This window comes from Gymnoscopelus microlampas (genome assembly GCF_963454915.1).
Source record: "Gymnoscopelus microlampas genome assembly, chromosome: 4".
NCBI lineage: Eukaryota > Metazoa > Chordata > Actinopteri > Myctophiformes > Myctophidae > Gymnoscopelus > Gymnoscopelus microlampas.
Window position 1 is genome coordinate 53661441 of NC_139941.1, and position 21260 is coordinate 53682700.

The following is a 21260-nucleotide window of genomic DNA, read 5'->3' on the forward strand; positions in this document are numbered from 1 at the left end:
AACCTATTTAAATCGCTTATGTTTCATAACTGACAGACAGTGTTATTTTTAAATTAATAGTCATAATTTGTTATAAACATTTTGGGTGAAATGATTAAGAAATATCCTATAGTTTTGTTTTGGATCCGTTTTTTATTTTTCCTGAAAAACTTTACAAAATGACAGGCCATTAGTTCAGCAAGGTGACGATTTGTAACTCAAATATTTGCTTCTGGGGGATTTTACAAATGTCTTCTAAATCCTCTTAAAACAGTTTTTTGAAAAGAACGTATGTTGCTATAATATCAGTGCTGATCAAACTTTTTCAGGCCAAGGACCTCCCAAAATTATATGCATTTGGCCGTGGACCGCAATCTGAAAATATTTTGTTCCAGGGACCCCCCAGAAGCAGAGATTTTAGTTAAAAATGTATATATTCAAAGATTTGCATGTATTTTCATGATTTATTTAAAAGGAAATAGCAGGACTCCAAGCTCATAATGTTATGAGCTTGTAGATCTGCTATCGTTTGAATAGCCCAAAGAAATCTTAAAATGACACAGATGCGTTCCTGGCCTTAATGGGTTACATCTGGCCATCTGCCTTTAGGACAGCAGAGGGCGCTCTTTGAAGCCTAAGACTGTTGATGCATACCTGCCATTCATTTGTAATGGTTTGGTGTGGGTGATGGAAGTGACAAACAGGTTTCAGGGAATGAGGATGTTTGTTGTTCCTGTTCATTTGTCTGTTAGTTATTCATTGTTCTGATGTAAAGCGTCCTTGGGTTTATGAAAGGCGCTATATAAATTCAAGCTATTATTATTATTATTATTATTATTATGTTCCAGTGCATGAAATGTCTCTCATTTCAGAGCTGGTTAATGGAGAGGTTCACATGGGGTCAGTGGTGGAAAAAGTAATCAAATGTTTTACTTATGTAAAAATATCAATACTGCAATGTAGAAATACAAAAGTATTGGAATCAAAATGTACTTAAAGTACCAAAAGTAGAAAGTACTAATTATGCAGAATGTCCCATTTCACACGTTTTCAAATGGCTAAAATCTTTTGAAAATAGCAGATCTGCAAGCTCGAGCTTGTGGGGACCCCCCAGAAGCAAAGATTTGAGTTAAAAATGTATATATTCAAAGATTTGCATGTATTTTCATTTAAAACAAAATAGCAGGACTGTGTGTGTGTGTGTGTGTGTGTGTGTGTGTGTGTGTGTGTGTGTGTGTGTGTGTGTGTGTGTGTGTGTGTGTGTGTGTGTGTGTGACATGAAGTCCTCTGTACTTCATGTCAAAGCGATAAGGTGCATAAGCAGCAGCTATATACCATACATGATTATGTGCAATAATCCTAAATGTTGTTTTCTGGAAACAGATGATGTAACATCATATCTTTAATCTGATTGGCAGATTTTTCTGAACTACAGAACGAGTCCTCCTTCATTCTCTTTCAGACTCCAGAACTTCTCTTTCCGTAAACATCTGTTTATTCTGATCTGTTTATTCTCATCTATTAAATTCAGTTTATTTTTGATCAGTGATGATGAAGATTACAGCCACCCTCCTCATCCTCTCCTCTGTACTTCAGGTCAAAGCGATCCCAGGAAGTAAGTACATTATATCTATGTTATTATATAATATATACATGTATATCTACTGTTATTATATAAAAACAAATATGAACAATGCACAATATGCACACACACACACACACACACACACACACACACACACCACACACACCACACACACACACACACACACACACACACACACACACACACACACACACACACACACACACACACACACACACACACTCCTTTTACTACCTGTATATACAGTATTGAATCTTGAATGTTGGTCCAAATACATAAACATTAAAACAGATGTTAGGAACTGTTGTTGTGACATCATGAAATATGGAGAATATAATATATTACATCATGAAAATGAGGGTTTTGTGCAGAGGGAGGAGGAGGGGCCTATTATAGAACCATGGGGATTCCAGAAACCTCACATCTCCATATTTCATCATACAAGTTTTGCACACATATGGTTTTAAATTTTGTACCTCTTACTAACTGCTGCTATGTAAGAAGTACTATTTTAACCGTTAAAGAAATGTTACACCGTGTGGGGTTTATTTTACTTATTTATTATTGTAAAGTATACTTTATTATTTATTGGTAAAATAATTTACTTAAAGTACCAAAAGTAGAAGTAGTCATTATGCAGAATGTCCTGTTTCACAAGTTATTGTCTAAAATGTATTTATAAACATCTTTTGAAAATAGCAGATCTACAAGTTCACAATGCGTTGCTATGCAACGCATTGTGAACTTCTAGATCTGCTATTTTCAAATGGCCAAAATATATATAGGCCTAGGTCTGAATTCGGTAATGTATGTTTTGTAATAATAATCAAAATCTACAAAGTAACTTAACTAAAGTTGTCAAATAATAGTAGTGGAGTAAAAGTACAATGTTTGTCTCTGAGATGTAGTGCAGTAAAAGTACTGAAAATTTGAAATACTCAAGTAAAGTAAAAAATACTTCAAAATTGTACTTGAGTAAATGTACTTAGTTACCGCTACGCCGGGTGTGTGCTCGGCGCTGCGCACGGTAAACGCTGATCAAGGACGACACGGAGACGTCGGGTCCTGACGAGCGGACGCTGCGGTGGGCGGGGCGTGGAGACGTTCTCACACTAGAAATCTGACATGATTTAATACCTGGGTTGTTGTGACATCATGAAATACATCATTCCGTATGAATTACTTTCATAATAAAAATAAGTAAATACATAAAAAACATTTGAATGTGTTTCAGTGTGAATAAAACGTTTGACAGGAAGCTACTTTTAATATCCAACCTTTCACTTCATATAAGAACCAAACATGATTGTTTAACATGATGATTATTGTCACTGTAAAGAACTTTGTTGTTGAATTTAATGTCATCTTTGTTTTATTTCCAGTGTTCCATGAGGAGATTCAAGTCCTTAGCTGTTCAGACACAGTTAAAGACTCATATAAAGAGTACATGAACGGACTGGATGGTGAAGTGTTGTTCTACGCAGACTTCAACAAAGGGAAGGCGGTGGAGCCTCAGCCTCCGTTTGTAGATCATATGACCTTCCCTGCAGGAGGTTATGACTATGCTTTGGGTCAGCAGGCGTACTGCAAAAACAGCCTGGACAACATTCGCACTGCCTTGAAGAAACCACCAGTGAAAGGTACATGAATACTATTAACACGATCGTTATTAACTAAAACGGTTGAATACACACACACACACACACACACACACACACACACACACACACATCCAAGATAATATGATTAACAGCTAGGCCTACCATCACAATAAAACACATACATAACATAATTTTATTAGGGCTGGGAGTCGATTAAAACAATTAATCTAATTAATTAGAGGATTTGTAATTAATTAATCGAAATTAATCGCATTTTAATCACATCAATATTTTACCTGAGATCAGAGAAGCATTTTTTTCAAATGGATTTTGGTATACGTCTTTGAGTACATGTACTCAAGTACTGTACTTAAGTACAATTTTGAGGTATTTGTACTTTACTCGAGTATTTCCAATTTCTAATACTTTTACTTCTACTCCACTACATCTCAGAGGCAAATATTGTACTTTTACTCCACTACAATTATTTGAAAACTTTAGTTACTAGTTACTTTGTAGATTTTGATTATTATTACGAAACATATAGTAACCACAGCCCTATATTGGCCATTTGAAAATAGCCGATAAGCGCCTGCTATTTTCAAAAGATTTGTATTTGAAAACTTAAAACGGGACATTTTGTAAAATGAGTACTTTTGGTACTTTAAGTACATTTTTTACTCAAGTATTTTGAATTCTGGATTTTTAATTGTAACAGAGTATTTCTACATTGCAGTATTGAAACTTTTACTTAAGTAAAACATTTGAGTACTTTTTCCACCACTGAAGGCTGGTAGAGACTATTGTTAGGTTACTGTTGTTTTATGGTAGTTTATTTATCAATTAATAAAGAAAATGCGCGCATGTGACCCGCACGGCACCCCTCTACTTAACTGGTAGCTCAATCTCATTGTATTTAAGATATTCAATATACATTCAAAACATTTTAATGCCAGATTTCACATCCTGAACCTATTTTAGACTTTATGTAGTGACATGTTTGGCCCATGGGGGCAGTTAGCCTAGTGTTGATATTATACAGATGATAATAAAACGTAACATTAATGACATTTTTAATTGTCTATCTATTTCCAGATGGATATGTGTTCTATATGGCTCGCCACTGTGTGTTTAACTCCAGTGAGCTGAAGGACATACAGTACATACAGTCATATAATTTCGATGGTGATGAGCTCATCAGGTGGGACAGTAGAGTAGATCAGTTTGTTGGATACACTGAGTATGGTGTGAAGAACGCAGAGCGCTGGAATAAAGATCCTGGACTACTGGCTGCGGTCAGAGCACACCCAGAGGTAGTCTGCAAACATAACATTGAGGGCTACTACTCCGATGCTCTGAACAAGAGAGGTGAGCTGATCTGAGAGCAGCACTCAACACTCATCACCTCATACTATAACATGAAATCACATGATTCTATTCAGAGATGATTAATGGTGTTAATATTGATCATATAATAATTATTACACATTTCCTTATTTAATGAGAAACATTTCAGATCCTCTTGATTTATACTGTATCCTAACAGGCTGTCACACAGTGGAAATAGCAGATCTACAAGCTCACAGCATGAGGTGTCAACATCGTACACAGAGTATAAATGAAACATATAGGTCTAGGCTATTTCTGAGCGTTTTCACCTACATATAATGACCTGCCTAGAAATAAAATAGAGACAACAGGATTAATGTTTTTAAATTATCTTTAAAAAGAACCATGCAGGCTAAAACATTACTAGTTTGTTTTGTATGTTTTTAATCACTTTATTAATATTTTACAGGATTATGTGTGTTGTTTTGTTTGTTTATGAAGAAATATAATTTTCATACAATGATATTGCTTGGTTTATTGTTGTTTATGTAAAGCACTGTGTAACTGTGAATTATTTAATATGTTTAAATTATATTATATAAATGCATTCTACGTTGTAGAAAACTGTAGGCTATAGACACACACGGCCGGAAGCGGAAGGCCTACAAATTCACGCCCACTTTTGACACTCGGGGTCCGTTAGAACGATGAACTGCAGCTCTCAATGCAATCTCTATGAGAGGCATTGTAAAATACCGTCATTTCACTGGTTAACTACTGAAGCTGTAGCGATTTTTTTTGTGTTCTAATAAACTGTCCCATTTGTTTAATTTATCCTTTTTAATGTCCCATATCTGTCATCTCGATATACTACCCACAATATACTATAATATACTCCATCATTATGTCAAAACCGCTAGCATCGGAGATTTAGAGTTTAAGTGGTCGCATGGTATATACGTCACGGACGCATCCCTTGAGGTTTTCAATACCCAGAAAACTGGCGAAAGTGTCCGTTTTCAATATGTTTTGGTCATTATCTCTGGAACAGAATGTCCAATCTGCTCGGTTCAAAGCTTGTTGGATGCGTGACTTTGAGGACATTAAGCACACAATGACACATTTTCGGGTTATTTTTTTTTTTTAGGGGAGGCGAGATCTTAGTTGGGCAGGCGACCGCCTGTCCCGTCTCTACAGTGGGTACACCACTGGTCAGCGCTCGGCGCTAAAGGCAGTGATGTCACTGAAATGCGACAACTTCTGTCTGCAGTCTACCCTCTGCTGTGTTAATATTATGGGTAACTCGTTAAAGTGGCAAATTAAATGTGAAACACATCAACTATTAAGAAAACAAGAAGATATGTTGACAAAGACACTCCATACATTTGGAAACATATTTTTATTTAAATTAATATCGTCTCCAGTTAATGTAGGAATATTTTAAGAGAAGCCTAACTCTCATATCCTCTCATAGGGAATGCATTGAGAGCTGCAGTTCATCGTTCTAACGGACCCCGAGTAGCGGCGCTATCTCAAAAGTGGGCGTGAATTTGTAGGCCTTCCGTTTCCGGCCGTGTGATTCTATTGTAGAAACTAAAGTACTCTAGTTCCATCTGGTGGCCAAACACTGACATTTACAGTTACAATTTACAATGTAGGCATTTATCAGACGCTCTTAATCCAGAGTGATTTACAGTAAGCAAGGAAAACACAAGGTAATACATCAAATGCATAGAAATAGTAATCTAGGATCATAGGTAAACCAAGAACCTATCATCAGTCTAAACCGTATAATATCAAACAAATAAATAATCTGTACATTGAAACTATCTAAATTATAGGATGCCAGGTCTACAATGAACCTGGCATCTGTCTACATAACATGATATCTAAAATACATGTTAAGATTTGCATAAGACTGCAAGGTCATCAAGGCTAGGTCAAGTGCTACGGGCTGAGGTGGAGAATGAAGTGGAGAGTCTTCAGATTATGGTGGTAGATTGGGAGTGAGTCTGCAGCTCTAACTGCAATGGGGAGTTTGTTCCACCATTTGGGAAACAGGAGGGAGAAGAGTCTAGGATGTTTTGAGCATTGTCCAGGGTGTTTTAGAGAAGAGAGAAGAGTCTAGGACGTGTGGAGCGTTGTCCAGGGTGTTTTAGAGAAGGGAGAAGAGTCTAGTACGGAGGAGGGTGAGGGGTTGTAGGGTTGGATCAGGTTTGAAGATATGGGGGTGTCATACGTTTGGTTGATTTGTAGGCCAACATCAGTGTTTTGTACTCTGTGAGGACAGCAACTGGGAGCCAATGGAGGGAGAGGAGAACGGGGGAGAGCCGGGAAACGTGAACATTTTGGCTTGTTGAAGACCAAGTGTGTTGCAGCTTTCTGGATCTTTTGGATCTCATTTGGATGATGTGCAATTATTAATGATAATGACATTTTCCTATGACGGTTATATAATAATAATAATAATAATAAAAATAATCGTATTTATCCAGTGGAGCCCAAAGTGACACTGAAGTCAGAGACTCCCCCTCGTCGTGGTGAACACACTCACATGCTGAGGTGCAGCAGCTACGACTTCTATCCTAAAGTGATCCTGGTGACCTGGTGGATAGGTCAAGAACCTTTGACCTCTGGTCTCTCCTCTACTGACGAGCTGTCTGATGGAGACTGGTACTACCAGTACCACTCCTACCTGGAGTACACACCCAGGTACACACCTAACAGACACCTATACATAGAAATACACACCTAATAGACACCTATATATATATTCTTTGAAAATAAAACAAGTGTTACTCACTTATTGAAAATTGCCCATTAATTGGTAGGCTAATATTATGTCTCACAAACACGCACACACACACACACACACACACACACACACACACACACACACACACACACACACACACACACACACACACACACACACACACACACACACGATTCTCCTGAGTCCCGTGTTTATCACCAGTCTACTCCAGACACAACTACGCAGCAAGCTCGTCGTCGTGCAAGCATGACGAACGCACACAGAGACCCGCGAGCGAGTGTGTTATACATGAATACACACACAGGAATACGCTATAACGTGCATATCTCGTTACTAAGTTTCTTCTGCCTCTTGCCTTCCTATTTTTTCTGCAATGGGGAGGGAATAGTGGAATACACAATAAACACTAGAGCGGAGGAGAGCCCAGCGGGGCATTCACGCTCCTACACAAAAATAGTCAAACCTTTTTTTTTCTCCAAAACACTAAATAATAACAAAGATAAACGGATCAATGTGTTGAATCGCGGCGCGTTTCAGCGTGTAGATCGGCTACTTTCACAATCTGTCCTAATGTTAGTGCTAATTAACAGCTGCTCACTCACTGCCAGACCGGGCGGGGAGGAGGGGCCGCTTCAGCTCTGAGCAGATCCACATGGACACACATTCAACTTGAGGACACACGCACGTCATGATTATTTTAGGTGGAGAAAATATCAGTATAAGCTTATCTTATTGCATATAACGGTCTAGTGCTATGGTGCCTAATTGTAGTTGTGTTTTTAATCTTAAATTTAAATATAATAGTTCATCGTTTAGTTATTATGATGAGCGGCATGGCTCATTTTGGGTGCCCCCTCGGCACCGTGGTCCCCCCCTCCCTCTACAATGTGGTGCCCCCTCTGCACCGTGGTGCAGAGGGGGCACCTGTGCGTAGTACTGATCATCCTCATCAGATAGAAAACATGCTGTGCTTTTTGAAGAGGATCATCAGCAGAAAAACGTGTGTGTGCGTGTGTGTGTGTGTGTGTGTGTGTGTGTGTGTGTGTGTGTGTGTGTGTGTGTGTGTGTGTGTGTGTGTGTGTGTGTGTGTGTGTGTGTGTGTGTATTACAGATCAGGAGAGAAGATCACATGCATGGTGGAACATCCCAGCCTGACCGCGCCTATCAAGATGGACTGGGGTCAGTTACTGTAATCTACTGTACTCTACTGTACTCTACTGTAATCTACTTTAATGTGTTACACTACACTCTATTTTAAGGGTTCAAGGATTCTTCTCTTTTTGTAACTGAAGGTACATTTGTTTTGCAGAAAGGAAACACAGCAATCCAATTAAAAACAAGACACACCAGATATAAAAATCAATAAAGTTACCATTCTAATAAGAAGGTCATGACAGGAGCCTCACCTACTTAAAGTGTCTTGTCTAGATGAGGTACATCATCTTAGTTTACTAATGGCTGCAGATACAAAGACATTTATAGAGAAATGATAGAATTTCCACATCAGGGTCAGAAGCTGCTGGAGTGAAGGGGCTGAAAGTGACTGTAAAGTATGAGAACAGTCCTGAGAGATGGAACTGGTCTTATATAAATGCTGCATTAATATCAATGGTAATGGTCTAGTGGTTAGAGTGTCTGCCCTAAGATTGAGACGTTGGAGTTTGATCCCTGGCCGGGTCATACCAAAGACTATCAAAGTGACCCAATGCCTCCCTGCTTGGCACTCAGCATCAAGGGTTGGGTTGGGGGGGGTAAGTCTCTGTGACTAGAGTCACATCAAGGGTTGGGTTGGGGGGGGTAAGTCTCTGTGACTAGAGTCACATCAAGGGTTGGGTTGGGGGGGGGTAAGTCTCTGTGACTAGAGTCACATCAAGGGTTGGGTTGGGGGGGGGGTAAGTCTCTGTGACTAGAGTCACATCAAGGGTTGGGTTGGGGGGGGGTAAGTCTCTGTGACTAGAGTCACATCAAGCCGCCTCACGCTACAGAAACAGGAGATAGGCTCCTCCCCCTATGGGTCACATGGCTCGGCAAGGCTTACTTACTTAACCCATTCAATCCAGGAACACATCTGTGTCATTTTAGATTTGAGCTATAACCATTATTTTATACTTTGGGATATTCAAACATAGCAGATCTCCAAGCTCATAGCGCAGCACCGAGATCTACAAGCTACGAGCTTGTAGATCTGCTATTTTTGAAAAATGTTTGCAAATCTTTTAGTATAAGCAAACATATGTAACTGTCAAATGTCTCAACAAACGTCTCTGTTTCAATAATATCAGATCTGCTATTTCTGAATAGCCTAAGTATAAAATAATAGTTATAGCTCAAATCTATAATGACACAGATGATTCCATGTCAGAGTCAGTGAAGAACAAGGTGTTTTAATCTACTGTAATAATATAATTAATATAATATTTGTATTATCAGATGACTCCATGTCAGAGTCAGTGAAGAACAAGGTGGCCATGGGAGCATCAGGTCTGGTTCTGGGTCTGGTCTTGTTCCTGTCTGGATTCATCTACTTCCAGTGGAAGAAACGAGGTGATTAACATGTTTAAGTAACATGTTTAATTAACATGTTTAATTAATAAATCTACTAACAGTGGAAGAAACGAGGTCAGGTCAACAGAGGATCACATGACATGTGGAACCCTCACAGAAATGCAAACAAACAAACATGTAAAGTCACAACCTAAATTTGTTTATATTGGTTTAGAACCTTAACCGGTTTAGACCAGTTTAGACAACCTTGTTAGAGGTCAAAGTGTGTTCTATGTTGTCACATTTAGTCTTAAATAAGAGTCAAATGTTCACATTAGTTCTGATGCAACATGTGACCCTGATGACTGAACCCTAATGTTGTTGTGTTATTGTGTTGTGTGTACATGTATGCATTTTATGGAGAAATACACACAATACAGTACATAGGATTTATTTTTATGTCTGTTTTAACTGTCTCTCTTCTTCTATCAGGTCGTATTCTGGTGCCGACAACCAATGATGAGAATCTTTAGACTCCTCCCACACACCCAGGTTCACTTCCTCTTTCTTTTTACTAAACTTTTTTATATATACATTCATAGTTTTAATGTATAAAAGTGTATAAAACTATAAAACATACACAAAACAACATGCTAGTGTAGGAACTGAAACAACTATCCTCGTAAACCATCCCGGCCTTGTGAATTCACATTATCACGTGTCTTCTGCTTAATTTCTTATAATAATGAATCGAATAATAACATTTAATAATCAAATGATTTGTTGTATCAGACAACACTGATGTCAATGTGGTCAGATGGGGGGGGGGGGGGGGGTCTTCTTGGTGAACTGTGTAGTTTGGACCATTCATCATCAATCAAATATAAACATGTTTTACATGACGCAGGAGTTTAGATCCCATATAATAGCCTGAGAGGACGTTCAGTGACTCAGTCAGGAAGTGAAGAGACGACACAATGCAGCCAAACTCTGAACCAATCATTTGAACACAACATTTCAGTGAACTGAACCCAGTGATTCAGTTCATTGAAAACACTGATCATTCCATCACTAACAGGATCAAAGACAGAACCTTGTGGTCCAAAGGAGAGTGTTCTACCAACTGAGCTGCCCTTCCTACTAAGATACACTATTGACAAAGTATTGGTCAAATGTTGTTTGAATGGACTGAGTTGTTTCTACTTTGATGGTTACTGTAGTTACAGGGAGGGTGCTGGGAGGTTAGGTTTTTAAGTAGTTTACTAATAACTTCTTTTAGCATAGTTTTAAATCATTAAATCATTAACCGACTGTTTAACATGTTATGAATAACACATCATTTATTTAAACTAATAATTTATTAATGATTAATTTACTACTATAAGGGAAGGTTATTATAAAGTGTTAACATGTTCACACAGTTAATACATTCTGATTCTTATTGGTCTATTGTCTTTTCACAGAACACCTGGGTGTGAGAGGAAGAAATACATGTGTGTCCAATCAGCTTTTAAATAGTCGTAACAGCAGCACAATGATGACATCATCAACCTTTTAGGGTTAAGGTTAGGTTTAGGCATATTTTTTTGTGAATTTAAAGGTTAGTGTTAAGGTTAGGTTTATAGGCATAGTTTCTGTGAGGTTAAGGTTAGGTTTAGGCATAGGGTTTGTGAAGTTAAAGGTTGGGTTTAGGGTTAGGTTTAACCCTTTTTTTGTTTCCCTGTGATGGATGGTCTATGCAATTAATGGGAAACACTGATGACATAAAATCATTTATATTAAGTAATGATTTATATGTAATCACTAATCATGAGCAGGGGAGCAGATCTCATTACAACTTAGGAGGGAACCACAAACAAGGAATCTTCTCATCAATAATATCACCAACATAGAGCTAATGCTAGGATTTTAAACTAACTAATAATGGTCACAATGATTACAGTTTGTCTGACATTTGGTATAAAAAACTAAACACCAAATCCATGTTCAATGCATGAAACAAACTATAATGTTATGATGTAAATAATCCATTATAGGTTGACATCACATGATTTAACAACAAACACATGTCTCCATGTTTAACTGCAGGACTTACAAACATCGATACTTTGACATTAATTCACATCATTTGAGATTTGATTTGATTTGATTTTGGTAAAAGATATACGAGCAAAAGTCAAAACAACTTAAACCTAAGATCACGCATTAAAGCATAATGAAACACTTTTGAAAACACACTCGTTTCCAATGTGGTCCTGCAGCATAACAAAAAATAAATAGTCCAATAATTGTATTTGAATTCCCATGAGGTTTTAATTATTAATTTTAATTATGTTAATAAGGAGAATGAGCGATCTGCGTTGTGACAGTGACACGATGAGAGTCAACAACAGAAAGGTTGTGCCAACTTTACTAAAATAAAGTACAAAATATGTGTCTAATTCAGACAGTTTAGATATTCCTTGGTCAGTATTATTTATCTTTCCGTTTATCAGCTCCACTGGTGTGTTTCTATCCGTTCATATTGGCTGAACTTCACTCATTAAACTAGTTAACAGCTCTGTGGACAAGTGATGATGATGAAGCTTGTGGATTCATTCATTTGGCAGTTGTTGATGATCAGGACACACGGGTGGAAAAAACAAAACCTTCACAAAGTATTGTGTTTACTGTATGTGAGAATGATTTAAAAAGTGGAATCAGCTTCTATTAAATAGAGATTTAAAATGATATAATTTATTTTAAGACACTTTATTAGAGGAACATGTCAGACATGTCCCCTCCTTCCCCCCTGGGATCTGCACCCCTGATCATGAATAGTTTGAAGTTCAGATGTTAGATTTTGGCTTTAATTTGCTTGGTTTGAATGGAATGTCAAAATATCAATAAAGGAATAAGAAACATAATTGGGCCTCATGTTTTCTTAAATTTCACTCATACAGTATTTTCTCTTAACTGTCTGTTTTCTCTTAACTGTCTTCTCTTGCATTATAAATACATGAGAAGCCAACCTCCACATCCACCAAATGTGTTTTTCCCCAGGTGTGCTGAACGATGTGTCCTTTCCATGTCATACCTGAAGGCAGCGTTCAAGATCATTGTCTTTACTGAACTCTCCTGAACTTGAATACAGCGTTTTATGTTGAAAGAATTGTCCTCTTAATCCATGACGTACACTGCATCTCTAGTAAAGGCTTGATACTTAGTTGCGTGTGGTGTCACGCATCGACATGCACTGTGAGCTTGTAGATCGGCTATTTTCGCTGCACGACACCACGCGCAACGAAGCATATCAAGACAAGCCAAACCCGGCTGCACACATAAGTATTATATAGACTACTGTTCATTTATATCTTATATGTCAAGTAGGGGTCTCTGTCTGTCTGTCTGTCTGTCTGTCTGTCTGTCTGTCTGTCTGTCTATTCAATTGAATAGGCTTTATTGGCATGACATTTGACATGTGTTGCCAAAGCACAATTACAATGATGACATAAACAACAAACATAACAAAATACAATCAATGAAATGACATAAATAAAGGAGATGGTGTAAGTAAAACATGGTATACATCTGTGTCCTACTGGTTGTCCCTTTTCTTGTGACAGGAATCCACATATTTTGCAGCTAAAACTGCACATTCTTTCTGTTCCCCCAGAAGGAGTGTCATTTCTCCCTTTCTGTCATACTACGGAATTCAGGGCAGTTTATTTTGAATTTTTATAAAGAACTCCTTCCTGATATGTGTGTAGTTTTTACATTGTGTTAGGAAGTGTAATTCTGTCTCTACAGCTCCCTCATCACAATGACAGCACAGCCTCTCCTCTCTGTGTCTGTCCTTCTCTATTGACCTGGCTGTCTGTCTGTCTGTCTGTCTGTCTGTCTGTCTGTCTGTCTGTCTGTCTGTCTGTCTGTCTGTCTGTCTGTGTCTGCCCTTCTCTTTTGGTCTGTCTGTCTGTCTGTCTGTCTGTCTGTCTGTCTGTCTGTCTGTCTGTCTGTCTGTCTGTCTGTCTGTCTGTCTGTCTGTCTGTCTGTCTGTCTGTCTGTCTGTCTGTCTGTCTGTCTGTCTGTGTCTAATCTTTAGTTATAATGTGGTTAGGTCTAATCTTTAGTTATAATGTGGTTAGGTCTAATCTTTAGTTATAGTGTGGTTAGGTCTAATCTTTAGTTATAATGTGGTTAGGTCTAATCTTTAGTTATAATGTGGTTAGGTCTAATCTTTAGTTATAATGTGGTTAGGTCTAATCTTTAGTTATAATGTGGTTAGGTCTAATCTTTAGTTATAATGTGGTTAGGTCTAATCTTTAGTTATAATGTGGTTAGGTCTAATCTTTAGTTATAATGTGGTTAGGTCTAATCTTTAGTTATAATGTGGTTAGGTCTAATCTTTAGTTATAATGTGGTAAGGTCTAAGCCGGTCTGTCTACAGACAGGCAGACAGGCAGACAAAAAAGATTTTCACCGTTGAGAGAAAAGTGTTTCCAAGTGAAATTACAATATATAGGCCTAACTATAATAACGCTCCACAATCATAATCTGTGGAAACCTTTGATCCACAGCCTGGGGTCCACAATCACCATCAGACCTCCAGCTTAGAAGTTAGCTCACCTCTGATCAAAGTTAGGAGCCCTTGCATGGAACTATAGTTGTGACACTGCATTCCTTTAAATGCTGTCATGCCCTTTATCATCATTATCTAAACACTCATCATGTACGTACAGGTACGTGATGGTTTTTACTCTCATCTTTCTTTTTCCATTGTTCCATTGTTCCATTGGCATACCTTAAACCACAACTATGCAAGGTCATCATAATAGAAGATTTCTCATCAAGATCAACCAACTATCGAAGCTACCTTACCAAACCAAAAAAAAAAATTGGTTTGGTAAGTTAGAACTGGTAGAATTTGATCTCCTCCTGACCTCAAGTAACACTGTCCTCTGAAAAGCCAACAATCTCTATAAAACCCATATGACACCCACCCACTCACCTCTGTACCTAAATGGCTCTTTGCTCATGTAACTGTACTGATAAGACCCAATTATTGAAATCCCAAATACGGAACAGACTTTCACCATGATGCCACATTTAATGCCTCCTCTGAGACACAGACATAGCAGACAACAATGTAACCATATCATTATAATAATGAGCATGAGGACGGGTCTTGAGGGTCCATTTGGTTCCCTTTGCACATACTCAGTATTACAGACCCTGTAAGGGTCTTTTTGGAACCTCCTGATGGAACCCCGGCGGACCCCTGACCGCACTTTGAGAACCACTGTTTCAGAAGTAACTAGAAAATGTGCTCCTCGGAGCACAGGTCTCCGCCAGTACTGTTCCTGATTAATCCTGTCTTACCTATTTATATTACATATTGTCACGTGTCACTTGACCAATGTTAGCTTGGCTGATGGAAGCTCACTTCAAAAAATATAAATGATTTTTTGAAGTGACACACCTATTTATAGGATTTTATTTCGTCATGCGTCTCGCTAGCCAATCAAAGCATTGGTGACAACGTGACACGTGACATATTGAAGCTTGACCAATGTTAGCTTGGCTGAGACGGACGGACACACGGAAGGACACGAACGAAAACATACTCTCCACCTCTGGCGGAGACAATGAGGACAGGGACTGGATAAAGACCCAGACTTTATTCTATTTATCACATCACAGGTTTACAGGTTTAAAGTTCAGTTTAAGGAAAGGGGAAAAGAATAGAAAACAAGGACAACTGGATTATACCATGAGAGCTGTTTAGGAATTTATGAATGTTTTTTGTTGTATCTAGTCTTTCTGTTGTCGTTCATCCAAGTGTGTGTGTGTGTGTGTGTGTGTGTGTGTGTGTGTGTGTGTGTGTGTGTGTGTGTGTGTGTGTGTGTGTGTGTGTGTGTGTGTGTGTGTGTGTGTGTGTGTGTGTGTGTGTGTGTGTGTGTACCTTGCAGTGTGTCTGTGTGCTGCTGACGTCTGGTTGAATGCAGGCTGAGACGGGGCGCTGGGACTGGGTGCGTTTGATTCTCTCCGCTGGGCTCTTCACCTTAGGAGAGTGGAGCTTATCCTTCAGCCTCATGGTGAGAGAGGAGAGATGAGAGAGACGGGAGTCTGGAGAGAGAGAGAGAGAGAGAGAGAGAGAGAGAGAGAGAGAGAGAGAGAGAGAGATGTGGAGAAAATATGCATAAAAGAAGTAGGGATGGGTCAGAATAATCAAATATTCAAATAATGGTTTTTGAGGACCTTTTTATTTTATTTTATATATATTTTTAAATGCTATATTGTCATGTGAACCCTGCCCATAGTATCATTTTAGAGGATACCTAATATAGGTGTAATATGTATTCTCTCATATTAGCATAATGTACAAGGCTAGTAGCTTGGCTACACAGAAACACATTCATGAGGATACATTCACTGCTTTGTTTTCTTAACCCAAAGACTGGGAAAGCATCCGTTTGATTTTAACCACTCTAACCATTAGCTTATACTTTGGCTATTCACAAATAGCAGATATACAAGCTCATAGCTATGAGCTTGTATACAGTATCTGCTATTTTTGGAAAAAAAACATGTTTTTTTTGCAGATCTTTGAATGTTTAACTCAATATATATATATATATATATATATATATATATATATATATATATATATATATATATATATATATATATATATATATATTTATATTATATATATATATATTTATATATATATATCTACCTTACAATTTGAATCCTGCGCCATGTCGGTTGTCCGTTGTATGTATGTATGTATAAGAGTGATGCAACACTGCATCACTCTTACTGTCTGTCTGAAACTTTACACTACATCATCACAACAAACCAACCTGTTACCAAGACGACGATGAGACGGTCGTCCCGAATATGGACACAACGCCAGTTTGACGTAATCTCACGACACGATGAGACGGTCGTCCCGAATATGGACACAACGCCAGTGTGACGTCAGCATGACATCACATCCTACCGACGTCAGCATGACATCACATCCTATGCGCCAAAACTTTACACTACATCATCACAACAAACCAACCTGTTACCAAGACGACGATGACGATGAGACGGTCGTCCCGAATATGGACACAACGCCAGTGTGACGTAATCTCACGACACGATGAGACGGTCTTCCCGAATATGGACACAACGCCAGTGTGACGTCAGCATGACATCACATCCTACCGACGTCAGCATGACATCACATCCTACCTATAAATTCTAGGATGCCGTCAGATCGCACCAGTTCGACGGCTTCCATCCTCAACACAACCCACGCCGCCAAAATGACCACCACTTCACCCCACGAAGGAACTCTCTCCACCACAATGACGACAACTTCACCCGACAAAGGTACTCATTCCACTCTGTCTTCTCACACGCCACTTACGCCACGTAATGTCAACAAATTCTCACTCCCAACTAGTCACTTAATGAAGAACCGTCAGTAGCCCCTAAACGTCCGATTATGAAGGTCCTGGTTCCCCTAAAAGTCCGATTTTGCAGTCCTGGTTATTTCTCCCTAACGCCCTAAAAAGTCCAAACGGGACTTTTTCGTTTGCGCATGCGCAAATGAACGTTCAACATAGTGTGGTGGATTGCTCCATTTACAACGCTAACGTCCAGGTCATAAACGATCAGATTTCAAATATGAAGTGCTTAACTAAAGGCCACGGATGTTATAATTGTGTACGTTCCAGCTTGAGTACCCATATCTTCCGTATTGTTCAATAAAAAGCCTTTTAATCCGATCGACGGCCATTTTCTCCGTCTTTTCATCAGCTTTCAACTATGCGATCCTATCGGTTGGGAGGTGTATTGCACATTATAACTCTATGCGAAAATGGCCGACGATCGGATTAAAATGCTTTTTATCCAACAATACGGAAGATATGGGTACTCATGCTGAAACGTCGGCATGTATAACATCCTGGGTATTTAGGTAAGCACTTCATATTTGAAATTTGAACGTTTGTGTAGACGTTACAGTTGTAAATTGAGCAATTCATCACACCAGGTTGAAGAATGTCCATGACCGTCATCTTTCAGGCCTACCGCTGATAACCATTAGCACATTGGTTCTCAAAGTGGGGTCCGGGGACCCCCAGGGGTACTTGAGGGGGTTCCAGGGGGTCCCCAGCTAAATGATGGACAGGGACCAAATGGACCCTTATGGGTCTGTAACTCTGAGAGTGTACAAATGTAACCAAATGGACCCTAACAGGTCCATTTGGTTCCATTTGTACACTCTCAGAGTTAAATTAACATTGATTTTACAATATGAATGTGGGTCCCAGAGACCTACATGCCATTAAATGGGGGTCCGTAGCCTAATGCATGTCAAACTGGGGGTCCTTGAAATTAAAATGGTTGAAATCACTGCTAGAGAGCCGTAAAAATCTTCTCTTATGGGGGTCCCTGGCTTATCTTTTCAAATGGGGGTCCGCGGTCTAATAAGTGTCTATTTGGGGGTCCTTGGCACGAAAAAGTTTTAGAACCATTGCATTAGCACATGAAGTCAATTCATTGTTTAATTTCAAATAAGTTTAATTTCACTTATAGCCTACCACTTCATTCTGTTGATGTTTCTATTTTACTGCTACAGCAATTCATCACAAGGCTTTTTCTTTACTATTTAGCATAAATATAGTCCTGGTTATTTCTCCCTAACGCCCTAAAAAGTCCAAACGGGACTATGTGGTTTGCGCATGTGCAAAGGAACGTTCAACATGGTGTGGTGGGTGTGGTGGGGATTGCTCCATTTACAACGCTAACGTCCAGGTCATAAACGATCAAATTTCAAATATGAAGTGCTTAACTAAAGGCCATGGATGTTAAAATGGTGTACGTTCCAGCTTGAGTACCCATATCTTCAGTATTGTTCAATAAAAAGCCTTTTAATCCGATCGGCGGCCATTTTCTCCGTCTTTTCATCAGCTTTCAACTATGCGATCCTATCGGTTGGGAGGTGTATTGCACATTATAACTCTATACGAAAATGGCAGCCAATCGGATTAAAATGCTTTTTATTGAACAACACGGAATATACGGGTATTTTTGAGGGATCGTACATAATTTTAACGTCCGTGGCCATGGGTTAAGCACTTTATAGTTGAAATCTAGACGTTTATGTAGATGTACGGGCCGTAAATGGAAAAAGTGCAAACATCAGGTTGAAGTGTCATGATATGAAACTTATCTATCTATCTATCTATCTACATTGGACTGACACAACGTGAGCTAAGAGACGTGGTTTAAATGCAACATAACACACATCACCACCCAAACAAACCTGGAAATATTCTGTGCATTTTCATATTTTGTTGATAATTTTTCGATAAATGTTTGTTGAGAACGAGAGATTTGTTTAACTTTTCCAACCCCGTGACGTCACGTCAGATTACTTCCGCATTCCGCGTGTTCGTACTCATGTCTCTGTCAGTGTCAATAAAGATCTGACAAAAGAAATGTTTTATGATCTATCTAAACGTTCAAATGTTTTAAAAAGGTGCTGACCCTATGGCCACGGATGTTACAATTATGTGCGGGCCCTTAAAAGTACCCGTATCTTCCGTATTGTTTAATAAAAAGCATTTTAATCTGATTGGTGGCCATTTTATCAGAGAGTTGTAATGTTGCGTGAGTGCAGTACACCTTTCAACCCATAGGGTCAGGTGAAAACATATGGAGAAAATGGCCAGCAATTGGATTAAAAGGCTTTTTATTGAACATTACAAAAGATAGAGGTACTTTTGAGAACCCATACATGATTTTAACATCTGTGGCCATGAGTTAATAATTTTATATTTAAAGTGTGAAGATTTATGTTGATGTACAGGCTGTAAATGCAGAAGTGCAAACACCAGGTTAAAGTTTCGCCATGACTGCCATAATGTATTATGGTTTCCAAGTGCTATACTGCCACCGGACATAAACATTAAACAGATCAAATAATTGCTGTTTGTGGTTCTATAGGGCGTTGGTGTAAAGTAACTAAGTACATTTACTAAAGTACTGTACTTAAGTACAATTTTGAGGTATTTTTACTTTACTGGAGTATTTCCCAATTCTCAGTACTTTAAACGAAATGATGCAACGCTGATATCGCTTTTGTAATGCATTTTATAATATTTAAGGCACCCGTGTGTATTGTATTCCAATAATAATAATAATAATAATAATAAGGGTAATAATAATCATAATAATAATAATGTAATTATAGAGCAGTAACACACTGAAATAATAAGGGTAATAATAATAATAATAAGGGTAATAATTGAATGTAGAGCAGTAACACACTGGAATAATAATGTAATGTATAGAGCAGTAACACACTGGAATAATAATAATAATAATAATAAGGGTAATAATAATAATAAGGGTAATAATAATAATAATAATAATAATAACATGTGTGAGGAAAGTTATATTGGCGTGTTCGAGCTGAAGAGCTGATAAATAATCCATTGTCCGATTCAGCGCCCCCTAGTGGCCAAGTTATTCTAGAAGGACCGTAACCCTAATTTTCAGAACCACATGTCTGTTTGAGAGGAAATTTATATTGGCGCGTTCGTGCTGAAGAGCTGATAAATAATCCATTGTCCGATCGTGTTCTCGCCCCCTAGTGGCCAAGTTAATCAACAAAGCACGTAACCCTAGCTTTCGCAACCACATGTCCGTGTGAGAGGAACTTATATTGGCACGTTCGTGCTGAAGAGCTGATAAATAATCCATTGTCCGATCGTGTTCTCGCCCCCTAGTGGCCAAGTTAATCGAGAAAGCGCGTAACCCTAGCTTTCGCAACCACATGTCCTCGTGTGAGGAAACTTATATTGGCGCGTTTGGGCTGATTAGCAGATACGGAATCCGCTGTCCGATTGTGTTTTCGCCCCCTAGTGGCTGAGATAATAGCGAAAAACTGTTCAAAAATAGTAAAAACAAAATCGGACACCAGTATATGCATCAGCGCGCCACCCCGAACGTGCTCGTATAACTCTTCTCGCACACGGCCTTACCGTTCTCTTTAAATGGCTGGGGACTAATCTCAACTTATTTCGCAAAATAACACGACATATCTCCTTAACGATACGTTTTTAGAATCCGTCGTTCGGATATGTTGTACAGCTCGCCGAGACGCACGCATGGATGTCTTGTTTGTCCCGCTACGACACTTCTAACGTTTGCTTCTGACAATGACATAAGGTACATGGAGTCGTAGAACCTTCACCCATACTGAGAGACAAATTCAGAAATTGGTAAAAATGTCGGTTAGGGACAAACAAGATATCCATGCGTGCGTCTTGGCAAGTTGAACAACATATCTAAACATTGGACTATAAGTCCTTATCGTATTTGAGATATTTAAAAAAATGCAATTGTTTCGGCCGCGTCGACCTTTGCAGTCTTTTCGGTGAACTTTTGAACTTATCAGTGTCAGAAAAAATCAGGATTGGTTCCAATAAATCCGGCTTAC

General features: G+C 38.7%; 2 protein-coding genes across 2 annotated transcripts in view; both read left to right on the plus strand.

The window, feature by feature from the left end:
• LOC311044400 (H-2 class II histocompatibility antigen, E-S beta chain-like) overlaps window positions 1–21260 on the plus strand; it is a 207857-nt gene that overhangs the window by 162010 nt on the left and 24587 nt on the right. The gene's annotated exons all lie outside the window — the stretch shown is intronic.
• LOC311044143 (uncharacterized protein) overlaps window positions 1469–21260 on the plus strand; it is a gene marked incomplete at its 3' end in the record, with an annotated part of 37507 nt that continues 17715 nt past the window's right edge. The window contains exons 1-5 of the mRNA XM_084055563.1: window positions 1469–1594; window positions 2968–3225; window positions 4282–4554; window positions 7011–7227; window positions 8403–8470. Of these exons, the coding sequence (XP_083911689.1) occupies window positions 1528–1594; window positions 2968–3225; window positions 4282–4554; window positions 7011–7227; window positions 8403–8470 (883 nt within the window). The 5' untranslated portion in view covers window positions 1469–1527. The remainder of the gene's footprint in view (window positions 1595–2967; window positions 3226–4281; window positions 4555–7010; window positions 7228–8402; window positions 8471–21260) is intronic.